Raw genomic sequence first — 14,724 nt, forward strand, 5'->3', positions numbered from 1 at the left:
GTATTCTGAAGGAAAGACGGAGAAGGCTTAGCAGCTATGCCCACTCCTGGGAACGGATAGGCAGACCACTCTGCCTCCAGTGAATACTGACTTCCAGAGGGAACGGCCACCCACTGGGGCAGATACTGTGCCAGCAGGCACTCCAGCCCCAGGGTCTATAATCTCCCCACAGCTGGGAGGTAGCAGTTATGATCCCAGTTTAGAGATGGGACACCTGAGGCTCAGCATACTTCAGTGACAGGCCCAAGGGCTCAAGACTAGTGAGTGGCAGAACTGGAATTCTCACCCACCTCTGTCAGCCCTCAAAACCCTCACACTCCTATGCATGTGTTTCCCAACATCGAGAGCGGCTGGGGTGCCTCCTGCTCTGTGGTGTGGGAGGGAAAGCAGGGTTCACCAGAACTAGACCTAACCCCTCTTTATGACTGGATGCCTGGCACCTCCACGGCTGAGGGGAAGGAAGGGAGGCCTGATGCCAATGACTCAGAGATCGCCTTTGATTTTTCTCTCCATACAGTGCTCCAGAAACTGCAGTGGGGGCTTCAAGATACGTGAGATTCAGTGCGTGGACAGCCGGGACCACCGGAACCTGAGGCCGTTTCATTGCCAGTTCCTGGCCGGCATTCCTCCCCCATTGAGCATGAGCTGTAACCCGGAGCCCTGTGAGGCATGGCAGGTGGAGCCTTGGAGCCAGGTAGGGCCCCCAGAAAGGGAGAGATGTCCTCACACAACGTGGCAAGCCATGAATCTCAGTGTTACTGCATAAGTGTAGAAATCAGGGAAGACCACACCTGTGTCCTGCCAATGACTGGCCTCTGTTCAGTGACCCCACCCTGTATGTGAGAAGCTGAATGGGTCTAACACTTTCAGGAGGTGAGAAAATTCCATGGAGAAGACAATGTGTTATAGTTTTAATCACAGCAGTTCAGTGTTGTGTTGCAACCTGGTCTCCCAGTGGATATACTGGGGAATTGGTGTCCCTGCAGGGGAAATGAATACAATGGGATGATTTGAACAAGGATGAATCTAATGAGAGCCATTTACAGACAGAGCCTAACATGCCTCTCTGAGGCTTCTGCAGTCAGGCTTGGAGAAACAGCCCTATCTTTTCCACACAGTATAATATTAGAGTTTCATCTCTTACATCTCTCAGATCATTGTACAAATAGCGAGTGTGTGTGTGTGTGTGTGTGTGCTCTCTTTATGAGGGCCCTGGCTCTGCTGGGTCTTAGTTTTACTTTGGCACATGAAAACAAGGTTATCTGGTGAAATTCTTTGGTGAAGTGTGATGATCTCATTTTTCAACAGGCAAATGTTTAAATATCTCAACAGCTAAAACATACTCCCAGCTACATCCACAAATGATAGAAAGAAGGCCAAAAAATAAAAATTAAAAAAGGAACCCCACATATTTTGAGTGTGTCCAGGAGCTAGGCACTTTCTCTATGATACTTGGTTTAATTATCTCCGTGACCTGGATGGTAGGCATTTTTAATCCTATTTTTACAGGGGAAGAAATTGAGACTTAGGTTGAGAAACCTACCTGAGACACACAATGAGAAAATAAATGGAGTTTTAATTCAAACTTAAGGCATTCACAAGCAGAAAGATTTGATTCCTCATCTTTGATCGCCCATCTTTGATCCTGCTATGCTATGGAACTTAGCCCAATGGGCATTGAGCGAAAAGTGAACTAAGGAGAAAGAATGAATCAATAACTACTTTGGGGGGCACCTACCATGTGCCTGTGAAGGGAAGGCAGAGAATCCCAACTTGAGGCTACAGAGTTAGTGTCAAAGCCTGTGGAGGACTGAGCCCCGAGTTACTTACCACCCACTGGCCAAGCATCCACACTGATTCCTGAGGCTCTGGGCCACGAGCTAGAGTTTTCTGGGGCAGCAGCCACCACTGTCCCCTCTTCATCCTCCTTCCCCTGCCTAGTTCTTGAGTACATGAAGTGCCTGCTACTCCCAGGCTCTGAACCTAGACCTCCAAACTCTCCATATGTGCTGAGCCTGGCCTGGACCTGTTCAGGCAGCAGCTTCCAGAATCCAGGAATTCACAGAGGAGCTTAGATTGCCCTGTCAGAGAAATGACATTTGCAGGCGATCAAAGATGAGCAATCAAATCTTTCTGGTTATGAAAAAGATCTAGTCTTTATGTTTCCTCAGTAGCTTCTCGGATCCCCATCAGGAACCTGTTCCCTGAAGCCCTTCTTTCTCTCTCCTTTCTAAATTGCCCTGTTTTGAGCAAACCACAAAGTTGGTAGAGTTCCCTCTTAAGCAGTAGTAGAGATAGAAAATGTAAAAGTCAATTGAGTACCCGAAGCTGCTGTTTAAGGGATTGGGCATCTTTAGGTACTTTCCTTGCCCGTGGTGCTGACTGCCATCCTGGGAATGTTATGAACCCATCTGGCAGGCATATCGGCCCGCCCCGACTACCCTCTATGGCAGATGCATTTTAGCTGTGGGACCATCTCTACACCAGCGGTAGTCAAGCTTTATCATGCTTCAGGACAACCTGGAGGGCTTGTCAACACACAGATGGATAGGTCCCACCCCCAGAATGGCCAATTCAGGGGATCTGAGGTGGGGCCTGAAATTTTGCATTTCTAACAAACACTCAGAAGATGCTGAAGTTGCTGGTCTGAGGAGCATTTGAGAATCACTTTTTTGACCCCCTTTTCCTGGAAATTACTTGGCCAGGTGGTGCTGAATCTACGTGCACATAGGTAGGTATGCACAAGAACCCCAGATGTGGAATTCCTCTCACTCTCTCCTCAGATGGGGCTAAAAACAGGTTGAATAAGTGGGAAAAAAGTTGATGTTGATTCTCAAAGCTGGAATATTGTGAAGGCACTACATTAGTTCTTTTATTGAGCAGAAAATGTTAATTGCATATAATTTCCCTGTTTTCTATGATACTACCACACACATACTACCTGATGTGATGGACATGATGTTTACAAGACAGCCATAATTATCTTGTTGTTATTGTTGTAACCATGCTAAAACTAAGATTTTTCAAAGTGCTTTTCCAAATACTCAAAGAACTTTTCAAATATTCTTGGTGAATTATTTTATTTCCTCCTAAAAAACTCATGCAAATGAGATAATGTATCTTATAGAATTATTCTAGTAAGCAAAAACCTGACATGTTTCAGAATTGTACCCTTTTAGAAATCTGACTTGTCATCTTGAATTTATTTTGTTGTGAGTATTACAGCCAATGCATCTGAGCCCTGAGCAAATCCATCCATTTTATTACTCCTACTATGGACAAATTTAATTCTAAAACTTTATGCAGTGGAAAAGGAAGACTAAATCTCATTTTAATAGGAGGCAAACAAAATTGTATTGCAAATGTGTGTCCCCCTTTTGGGCTGTCAGAGAAAATCATTATAAAAAATCTAAATTTTACATTTTTGTTTCTAAAAACTTGTTCAAGAAGACAAAATGCAGATAACATAATGTCCCTTCTGGAATGACCACTCATTTAGGTTTTTAAACAAATTTCCTTCCTTTAGACGTATTGTTTAACATTAGACTATTTGGCATCTTCTGACTTTTCTCCTCCTTATATCTTCAGGATTTGCTTCGTCAATATTTCCACCTCTCTTTAATTCTCATTTCTCCCCCCTTTTTTTTTTTAAATAGTGAGTGGTCATTGTAAGGAACTTGCAGGAATGCTATAAATTCCAGTACAGATACCAATATTCCTAGTAACACTGTACACAACAAAAATGACAGTACGAAGTTCTTCACTTATCATTAAACATGTCTCCACCTGACTTTTACCTAATCTCGTCACTGCTGTGTATCAGTGCTCCAGGTCCTGTGGAGGTGGAGTTCAGGAGAGAGGAGTGTTCTGTCCAGGAGGCCTCTGTGACTGGACAAAAAGACCCACATCCACCATGTCTTGCAATGAGCACCTGTGCTGTCACTGGGCCACTGGGAACTGGGACCTGGTAAGACTTGGTTGTACATACTTCTTTTTACTTTAGCTTTTTATTTTTTTTTAATGCTTTAAGTTCTAGGGTACGTGTGCACAACGTGCAGGTTTGTTACATAGGTATACATGTGCCATGTTGGTTTGCTGCACCCATCAACTCATCATTTACATTAGGTATTTCTCCTAATGCTATACCTCCTCCAGCCCCCCACCCCCTGACAGGCCCCAGTGTGTGATGTTACCTGCCCTGTGTCCAAGTGTTCTCATTGTTCAATTCCCACCTATGAGTGAGAACATGCAGTGTTTGTTTTTTTGTCCTTGCAATAGTTTGCTGAGAATGATGGTTTCCAGCTTCATCCATGTCCCTACAAAGGACATGAACTCATCCTTTTTGTGGCTGCATAGTATTCCAGGCTGTATATGTGCCACATTTTCTTAATCCGGTCTATCATTGTTGGACATTTGGGTTGGTTCCAAGTCTTTGCTATTGTGAATAGTGCCGCAATAAACATACATGTGCACGTGTCTTTATAGTAGCATGATTTATAATTCTTTGGGAATATACCCAGTAATGGGATTGCTGGGTCAAATGGTATTTCTAGTTCTAGATCCTTGAGGAATCACCACACTGTCTTCCACAGTGGTTGAACTAATTCACACTCCCACCAACAGCGTAAAAGCATTCCTATTTCTCCAAATCCTCTCCAGCATCTGTTGTTTCTTGACTTTTTAATGATCACCATTCTAACTGGCATGAGATGGTATCTCATTGTGGTTTTGATTTGCATTTCTCTCATAACCAGTGATGATGAGCATTTTTTCATGTGTCTGTTGGCTACATAAATGTCTTCTTTTGAGAAGTGTCTGTTCATATCCTTTGCCCACTTTTTGATGGGGTTACTTGTTTGTTTTCTTGTTTTAAGTTCTTTGCAGATTCTGGATATTAGCGCTTTGTCAGATGGGTAGATTGCAAAAATTTTCTCCCATTCTGTAGATTGCCTGTTCACTCTGATGGTAGTTTTGTTTGCCATGCAGAAGCTCCTTAGTTTAATTAGATCCCATTTGTCAATTTTGGCTTTTGTTGCTATTGCTTTCGGTGTTTTAGTCATGAAGTCTTTGCCCATGCCTATGTCCTGAATGGTATTGCCTAGGTTTTCTTCTAGGGTTTTTATGGTTTTAGGTCTAACATTTAAGTCTTTAATCCATCTTGAATTAATTTTTGTATAAGGTGTAAGGAAGGGATCCAGTTTCAGCTTTCTACATATGGCTAGCCAGTTTTCCCACCACCATTTATTAAATAGGGACTCCTTTCCCCATTTCTTGTTTTTGTCGGGTTTGTCAAAGATCAGATGGCTGTAGATGTGTGGTGTTATTCTGAGGCCTCTGTACTGTTCTTTTGGTCTATATATCTGTTTTAGTACCAGTACCATGCTGTTTTGGTTACTGTAGCCTTGTAGTATAATTTGAAGTCAGGTAGCCTGATGCCTCCAGCTTTGTTCTTTTTGCTTAGGATTGACTTGGCACTGCAGGCTCTTTTTTGGTTCCATATGAACTTTAAAGTAGTTTTTTCCAATTATGTGAAGAAAGTCATTGGTAGCTTGATGGGGATGGCATTGAATCTATAAATTACCTTGGGCAATATGGCCATTTTCATAATATTGATTCTTCCTATCCATGAGCATGGAATATTCTTCCATTTTTTTGTGTCCCCTTTTATTTCATTGAGCAGTGGTTTGTAGTTCTCCTTGAAGAGGTCCATCATATCCCTTGTAAGTTGGATTCCTAGGTATTTTATTCTCTTTGTAGGAATTGTGAATGGGAGTTCACTCATGATTTGGCCTCTGTTTGTCTGTTATTGCTGTACAGGAATGCTTGTGATTTTTGCACATTGATTTTGTATCCTGAGACTTTGCTGAAGTTGCTTATCAGCTTAAGGAGATTTGGGGCTGAGATGATGGGTTTTCCTTAATATACAATCATGTCATCTACAAACAGGGACAATTTGACTTCCTCTTTTCCTAATTGAATACACTTTATTTCTTTCTCTTGCCTGATTGCCCAGGCCAGAATTTACAACACTATGTCGAATAGGGGTGGTGAGAGAGGGCATCCCTGTCTTGTGCCAGTTTTCAAAGGGAATGCTTCCAGTTTTTGCCTATTCAGTATGATATTGGCTGTGGGTTTGTCATAAATAGCTCTTATTATTTTGAGATACGTTCCATCAGTACCTAGTTTATTGAGAGCTTTTAGCATGAAGAGGTGTTGAATTTTGTTGAAGGCCTTTTCTGCATCTACTGAGATAATCATGTGGTTTTTGTTGTTGGTTCTCTTTATGTGATAGATTACGTTTATTGATTTGCATAGGTTGAACCAGCCTTGCATCCCAAGGATGAAGCCCACTTGATCATGGTGGATAAGCTTTTTGATGTGCTGCTTGATTCAGTTTGCCAGTATTTTATTGAGGATTTTTGCACTGATGTTCATCAGGGATATTGGTCTAAAATTCTCTTTTTTTTGTTGTGTCTCTGCCAGGCTTTGGTATCAGGATGATGCTGCCTCATAAAATGAGTTAGGGAGGATTCCCTCTTTTCCTGTTGATTGGAATACTTTCAGAATAAATGGTACCAGCTCCTCTTTGTACCTCTGGTAGAATTCGGCTGTGAATCCTTCTGGTCCTGGACTTCTTTTGGTTGGTAGGCTGTTAATTATTGCCTCAATTTCAGAGTCTGTTATTGGGCTCTTCAGAGATTCATCTTCTTCCTGGTTTAGCATTGGAAGGGTGTATGTGTCCAAGAATTTATCCGTTTTATCTGGGTTTTCTAGTTTATTTGCACAGAGGTGTTTATAGTATTCTCTGATGGTAGTTTGTATTTCTGTGGGATTGGTGGTGACATCCCCTGCATCATTTTTTGTTGCATGTATTTGATTCTTCTCTCCTTTCTTCTTTATTAGTCTTGCTAGTGGTCTACCAATTTTGTTGATCTTTTCAAAAAACCAGCTCCTGGATTCATGGATTTTTTTTGAAGGGTTTGTTCTGTCCCTGTCTCCTTCAGTTCTGCTCTGATCTTAGTTATTTCTTGCCTTCTGCTAGCTTTTGAATTTGTTTCCTCTCGCTTCTCTAGTTCTTTTAATTGTGATGTTAGGGTGTCGATTTTAGATCTTTCCTGCTTTCTCTTGTGGACATTTAGTGCTATAAATTTCCCTCTACACACTGCTTTAAATGTGTCCCATAGATTCTGGTACGTTGTGTCTTTTTTCTCATTGGTTTCAAAGAACGTCTTTATTTCTGCCTTCATTTCATTAGGTACCCAGTAGTCATTCAGGAGCAGGTTGTTCAGTTTCCATGTGGTTGTGCGGTTTTGAGTGAGTTTCTTAATCCTGAATTCTAATTTGATTGCACTGTGGTCTGAGAGACAGTTTGTTGTGATTTCTGTTCTTTTACATCTGCTGAGGAGTGCTTTACTTCCAATTATGTGGTCAATTTTAGAATAAGTGTGATGTGGTGCTGAGAAGAATGTATCTTCTGTTGATTTGGGGTGAAGAGTTCTGTAGATGTCTAATAGGCCTGCTTGGTGCAGAGCTGAATTCAAGTCCTGGATATCCTTGTTAACCTTCTGTCTCCTTGATCTGTCTAATATTGATAGTGGGGTGTTAAAGTCTCCCATTATTATTGTGTGGGAGTCTAAGTCTCTTTGTAGGTCTCTAAGGACTTGCTTTATGAATCTGAGTGCTCCTGTATTGGGTGCATATATATTTAGGATAGTTAGCTCTTCTCGTTGAATTGGTCCCTTTACCATTATGTAATGGCTTTCTTTGTCTCTTTTGATCTTTGTTGGTTTAAAGTCTGTTTTATCAGAGACTAGGATTGCAACCCCTGCTTTTTTTTTTGCTTTCTATTTGCTTGGTAGATCTTCCTCCATCCCTTTATTTTGAGCCTATGTGTTTCTCTGCATGTGAGATGGGTCTCCTGTATATAGCACAGCACACCGATGGGTCTTGACTCTTTATCCAATTTGCCAGTCTGTGTCTTTTAATTGGGGCATTTAGCCCATTTACATTTAAGGTTAGTATTGTTATGTGTGAATTTGATCCTGTCATTATGATGCTAGCTGGTTATTTTGCCCGTTAATTGATGCAGTTTCTTCCTAGCACTGATGGTCTTTACAATTTGGCATGTTTTTGCAGTGGCTGGTATCGGTTGTTCCTTTCCATGTTTAGTGCTTCCTTCAGGAGCTCTTGTAAGGCAGGCCTGGTGGTGTCAAAATCTCTCAGCATTTGCTTGTCTGTAAAGGATTTTATTTCTCCTTCACTTATGAAGCTTAGTTTTGCTGTATATGAAATTCTGGGTTGAAAATTCTTTTCTTTAAGAATGTTGAATATTGGCCCCCACTCTCTTCTCTCTTGTAGGGTTTCTGCAGAGAGATCCACTGTTAGTCTGATGGGCTTCCCTTTGTGTGTAACCCGACCTTTGTCTCTGGCTCCCCTTAACATTTTTTCCTTCATTTCAGCCTTGGTGAATCTGACAATTATGTGTCTTAGGGTTGCTCTTCTTGAGGAGTATCTTTGTGGTTTTCTCTGTATTTCCTGAATTTGAATGTTGGCCTGCCTTGCTAGGTTGGGGAAGTTCTCCTGGATAATATCTTGAAGAGTGTTTTCCAACTTGGTTCCATTCTTCTCCTCACTTTCAGGTACACTAATCAAATGTAGATTTGGTCTTTTCACATAGTCCCATATTTCTTGGAGGCTTTGTTTGTTTATTTTTACTCTTTATCTCTAAACTTGTCTTCTCACTTTATTTCATTAATTTGATCTTCAATCACTGATACTTTTTCTTCCACTGATTGAATCTGCTATTGAAGCTTGTGCATGCATCACGAAGTTCTGATGCTGTGGTTTTCAGCTCCATCAGGTCATTTAAGGTCTTCTCTACACTGTTTATTCTAGTTAGCCATTCGTCTAACCTTTTGTCCAAGATTTTTAGCTTCCTTGAGACGGGTTAGAACATGCTTCTTTAGCTCAGAGAAGTTGTTATTACTGACCTTCCGAAGCCTACTTCTGTCAACTCATCAAAGTCATTCTCCATCCAGCTTTGTTCCATTGCTGGTGAGGAGCTATGATCCTTTGAAGGAGAAGAGGCACTCTGGCTTTTGAATTTTCACCTTTTCTGCTCTGGTTTCTCCCCATCTTTGTGGTTTTACCTACTTTTGGTCTTTGATTTTGATGACCTACAGATGGGGTTTTGGTGTAGATGTCCTTTTTGTTGATGTTGATGCTATTCCTTTCTGTTTGTTAGTTTTCCTTCTAACAGTCAGATCCCTCAGCTGCAGGGCTGTTGGAGTTTGCTGGAGGTCCATTCCAGACCCTGTTTGCCTGAGTATCACCAGCGGAGGCTTCAGAGCAGCAAATATTGTAGAACAGCAAATATTGCTGCCTGATCCTTCCCCTGGAAGCTTCGTCCCAGAGGGTCAGTGGCCTATATGAGGTGTCTGTCGGCCCCTACTGGGAGGTGTCTTCCAGTTAGGCTACACAGGAGTCAGGGACCCACTTGAGGCAGTCTGTCCATTCTCAGAGCTCAAACACCGTGCTGGGAGAACCACTGCTCTCTTCAGAGCTCTTAGACAGGGATGTTTAAGTCTGCAGAAGTTGTCTGCTCCCTTTTGTTCAGCTATGCCCTGCCCACAGAGGTGGAGTCTACAGAGGCAGTAGGCCTCGCTGAGCTGTGGTGGGCTCTGCCCAGTTCGAGCTTCCTGGCCACTTTGTTTACCTACTCAAGCCTCAGCAATGGTGGACATGCCTCCCCCAGCTAGGTTGTCACCTCACCATTTGATCTCAGACTGCTGCGCTAGCAGTGAGCAAGGCTCCGTGGGTGTGGGACCTGCTGAACCAGGCACGGGAGAGAATCTCCTTGTCTGCCAGTTGCTAAGACCTTGGGAAAAGTGCGGTATTTGAGTGGGAGTATCCCATTTTTCCAGGTACAGTCTGTCACGGCTTCCCTTGGCTAGGAAAGGGCAATCCCCCAACCTCTTGCACTTCCCGGGTGAGGCAACGCCTCGCCCTGCTTCAGCTCACCATCCGTGGTGCAGGGACAGCTGCACCCACTATCCAACCAGTCCCAGTGAGATGAACCAGGTACCTCAGTTGGAAATGCAGAAATTACTCGTCTTGTGTCGATCTTGCTGAGAGCTGCAGACCAGAGCTACTCCTATTCAGCCATCTTGGAACCTCATTCTACTTTAGCTTTTTTAAAAAATGGTTTCTTGCCACTATACTTAAGCAAAAACATAAAAATAAAATAACAGGCATTTTCTTTTGATTACAAAAGTAATCTATACTCACTGTAAATATTCAGTGCATTCATTGATTTACAGTGTGTTTCTGGATACTTTGGTTTTCATATTCTTCTGCCACTGAATACCTCTAAGTCTGCTAAAAGTTGACCCATGGCTGCTGTGGGTCTTGAGTTCAGAAGGGAAAATATCAAATACTTTCAAAAGAGAAAAGATCAAATATCAAAGTTATTCCAGGGGCACACAGCCTAAGAAACATCTGTTTTACACCCAGCACCTTGGATTCTCTGGCTTTTCCTAGAGCAAAGAGGAGTTGGCATCTGTCCTAAAGCTTTAGGCATAGTCAGACTTAGTGAGTTTCAGGCCTCTTGTCTGCCCACAGATCAGTTTGCCAGATGGCCAGCCTGTTCGATGGAACAAAATAATTAAACTGTAAATGAAGGAAAGAGGTATTATTCTCCCTAAGTTTGCTTATTGCATAAATAACACTCTATCAGCAATATTGAAAATAAAGAAAATTGTGGCCAGGTGTGGTGGCTCACACCTGTACTCCTAGCACTTTGGGAGGCTGAAGCAGGTGGATCACCTGAGGTCAGGAGTTCGAGACCAGCCTGGCCAACAGGGTGAAATCCCATCTCTTCTAAAAATAAAAAAATTAAGCATGGTGGTGCATGCCTGTAATCCCAGCTACTCAGGAGGCTGAGATAGGAGGATCACTTGAACCCAAGAGGTGGAGGTTGCAGTGAGCCGAGATTGTACCACTGCACTCCAGCTTGGGTGACAGAGCAAGACTCCATCTCAGAAAAAGAAAATAAAGAAAATTCTCTCATGGACAGAGTCTGCCATCATTCTAACTTGTCTTATCCTGGGTTTTCTTTCAAATAGAGTGTCAAGAAAAAAGTTAACACTTTATTAGGAAATTCAGTGCCAGGGAAGCAGGGGTGATAGAAAAGAGAAAGGAGGCGGAGAAGAAGGAGAGTCAAAAATGAAGTAGTGTGTTACTAGACTGATTATCTTACCTAACTGACCATCACTTGGTGTCAGGAGCAACTGACTGCTGGCTCTTACAGGAAGTCTTCTAAAAACTGTGTGAACTACTGTGTGTTGTGGCAGTTTATCCAGGAAGGGAGGGAAGAGTAGGAAAGAAGAAGAGTTATCCACTGGCTCCTATCTCCCTTTGGTGGAGTCTCACTTTAGAGGGCTAATATCTCCATACTTCTGAATTGTCCAGATATGGGCACTGAGCAAGTCCCATTGTGTCTCATGTCTCATTGGCAACAAGAAAACCCAATCAGAAGCAGGGAGGCATGAGACATGGTGATATGGTTTGGCTCTGTGTCCCCACCCAAATCTCATCTAAGATTGTAATTCTCACCTGTCAAGGGAGAGACCCAGTGGCAGGTGAGTGGATCATGGGGGTCAGTTTCCCCCATACTGTTCTTATGATAGTCAGTGATTTCTCACAAGAGCTGATGGTTTTATAATGGGCTCTTCCCACTTCACTCACCACTCTCCCTCACCTGCTGCCATGTAAGATGTGCCTCTTCCCTTCCACCATGATTATAAGTTTCCCGAGGCCTCCCCAGCCCTGTGGAACTCTGAGTCAATTAAACCTCTTTTCTTAATAAATTACCCAGTCTCAGGTATGTCTTTATAGCAGTGTGAAACCAGGCTAATACACATGGCATGAGATGAAGACCACTGGGTTGTGCTTTCAGAAAGTTGGTTGCCACCTCAGCTGGGACAGATCCCAGGGCCACGAGCTGGGAGACAGGAGAGCCAAGATGGTCTGATACACTAACACCACAACTACTAACATTTTTATAAAGTAACTTGTTCCCGTGCATGTATGTTTTGATGGTTGTAATTATAACACACATGGGAATGTAGTATTTTGCCCAACGTAATGCCCCCAGCTATTTGTAGGTTGCTTCACTGTTTGTAATTCTTGCTGTTGATAGCTGCACAGTTGCACCGGCACAGCCATTGATCCACTCTAATGCTGTGTCAAATTGGCAGTCTATTGGCAGTCAGACATGTGAGGCACAATAGGCTTCACTCTAACACCAAATTCACTTAGCTGTGTAGAAGGATACAAGCAGGAATTATATTAGGCACAACAGCCTCATCTCTGCAGGAGGTTGCTACCGAAGGATACAATTTCAGCAACTATCCAAGAGTACGACTTCATTTGCTTCCTTGTCTGTCAAGTGTGGTATGTATGGGTAGCAAGAAATCAGAGCCAAGATGCACACAGGTCACCCTGACACAAGCCTCAGCCTCAGTTTCTTGCCAATATTTTAAACTATTTTGGTTGCACATGCCCAAGGCCACATGCCAACTCACAGGCCTCCAGTAGGGAACAGTCCTACAGTCAGGAATTTCCTAGTGGGCAAGACAGTCATCATCTTTTGCATTTACCTTAACTCTGTAGTTTCCAAGGAAACCATACTTCAAGGTCATTTTTTTCCTCCAAGTACTCTGAACCAGGACTAATGTTAACCCTTTCTTTACAGTAATATTCCATCAAGTTGATTGATCATATTTACTTAACAGTTGCCCCTTTGCTAGAATTTTTATCTGTTGGCACCCAGTAAATAGTTACCAAACTAATATTCACTCCTCTGAGCAAGATTTATGTGCCTAGTCTAGCCATGAGCTTCACAAAATTCATTATTAACATCATGGCAGATTAGATCAAGGTAGCAGTGGCCTCCTCCAGCCACATGGGCCTGAGCAGAGGCCATGCTTACTCCTGGCAGGCCTTGCCCCAGCTGCCTGGATATATTTCATGACTATACTCTTTATAAATATCTCAGAGCTCTGTGTAACAAAATAAGTACCTCTAATCAAAGCAAACATGACCTCGAAAAGAGAAAATGTGATACAATGTGAAGTCATAAAAATGCTGTAAGTTTGGGCCCATTCAGGGAAACAATCTCTTAGAAGATTCAAAATTGTAAAAGAACATTTTTAAGTCTCTCCTTTAACTCCCTGAAGGAGTTCCAGGTGAGTCTATCGGGGGTGGACTTGGGTTGACGTTCCTTAGAAGAGCTGTGTGTCAGGAATTAACCAATTTTGCATAGCAAAGAATGGAGGGATAATGAGAGAGTGGTTAACACCTACCAGGCCAACCTTTGGAATCACTCATAACCTCCATGATCTATTATTAAGTGAAACTACACAAGCTATGGATTGAACATATACATTTGCCTTTGTTCTCAAAACTCCACTAAATAGGCAGAAGGGATAAAACACTAAAAATGGCACAAACCCACAAGGACAAAGATGGGGGCAGGAGACAAGAGCAGAGAGATGGGTTCATACAATTTTGGAATCTGTAAAATTACACTGATCTATCTTTAGCTCCCCCTTGCCAAAAATCAAAAGTAAAATTGGAATCTGGAAACAAATGGCTAAACTTCCAGTTGACTTAGCAAGTGTGCCAGAGGAAAAAGTCACCAGGTGTGATGGCACACGCCTGTAGTCCCAGCTACTTGGGAGTCTGAGGTAGGAGAATCACTTGAACCCAGGAGAGGGAGGTTGCAGTGAGCCGAGATTGTGCCGCTGCCTTTCAGTCTGGGTGATAGAGCCAGACCTTGTCTCAAAAAAAATGGTTTAAATTGTATATTTTATGTTTTATATATTTTACCTCAAAAAATAATTTAAGAAAAGGGCATATGTGGTAAATTCAGGCACATTTTCTTACATCCTGAAGAATCTTATGTAAACTGCCTTCCCAGGCCAGTGAATCTCCTTCCTGCAGCCAGGTGGGCGATCATGACATTGCAGTGAAAACTTATCGTTAGAATGGCTTGAGAGGACCTGGTCCGGCTAGGCACAGAGCTGGGTCCGCTGTTGCTCTGCTTCTTCCCCAGCTTCCATGCTCAGCCCTGTCCCTACCCCCATTCCACATTCTCTCCATGCCACTGGGGTCTTTCCCTCCCACTTCTCTTTTTACCCAATGTTCATCTCTTCTGGTAGCTCCACCTCTCCTCACATCCAATGCCCAGCCCCAAATCAAAATTAGTTCAGGCCGAGGTACCACGACCCAGATATGAAATTGTATTCTGCTTTGCTTGCAATTCAACCTCCCTCCATAGGTTTCATTCCATATACTCATGATGCAAAGATGAATGTTTGGGTTGGGAGTTTTAGCTAGAACCAAGGGTGCAAATCCCATGGGCAATGCCTCCCTCATTCCCGTTCCTCTCTAAGCACATGCTTCATTCCATTCACCTTTTCTGCCATCTGGTTTTCACTCATTCTACTTGGCAGGAAATGTGGCCACCAACAACACCCAAGTTTTCAAATTGCAGCCTTAGATGGAATCTCTTGCTGGGTCTCAATTCAAATTCCCAAGGAAGTGACTGATTGGCCCAGCTTGATGCAGGGACCTTCCCTAGACCAGTCATGTGTGGCCAGGTGGCTGGGTCCCATGGCACCAACATAGGTTCCTGGAGCCCAATGCTGTAGCCATGTTGTG

The 14,724-nt window shown here is 42.9% G+C and overlaps 1 protein-coding gene across 3 annotated transcripts in view; it reads left to right on the forward strand.

Moving 5' to 3' along the window:
- ADAMTS12 (ADAM metallopeptidase with thrombospondin type 1 motif 12) overlaps positions 1 to 14,724 on the forward strand; it is a 367,651-nt gene that overhangs the window by 342,635 nt on the left and 10,292 nt on the right. For all 3 annotated transcript variants that reach the window (XM_063619890.1, XM_055246206.1, XM_055246207.1), the window contains 2 exons: positions 518 to 694; positions 3,824 to 3,967. In XM_063619890.1, coding sequence (XP_063475960.1) covers positions 518 to 694; positions 3,824 to 3,967 — 321 coding nt within the window. The remainder of the gene's footprint in view (positions 1 to 517; positions 695 to 3,823; positions 3,968 to 14,724) is intronic.

Source organism: Symphalangus syndactylus, chromosome 16, assembly GCF_028878055.3.
Source record: "Symphalangus syndactylus isolate Jambi chromosome 16, NHGRI_mSymSyn1-v2.1_pri, whole genome shotgun sequence".
NCBI lineage: Eukaryota > Metazoa > Chordata > Mammalia > Primates > Hylobatidae > Symphalangus > Symphalangus syndactylus.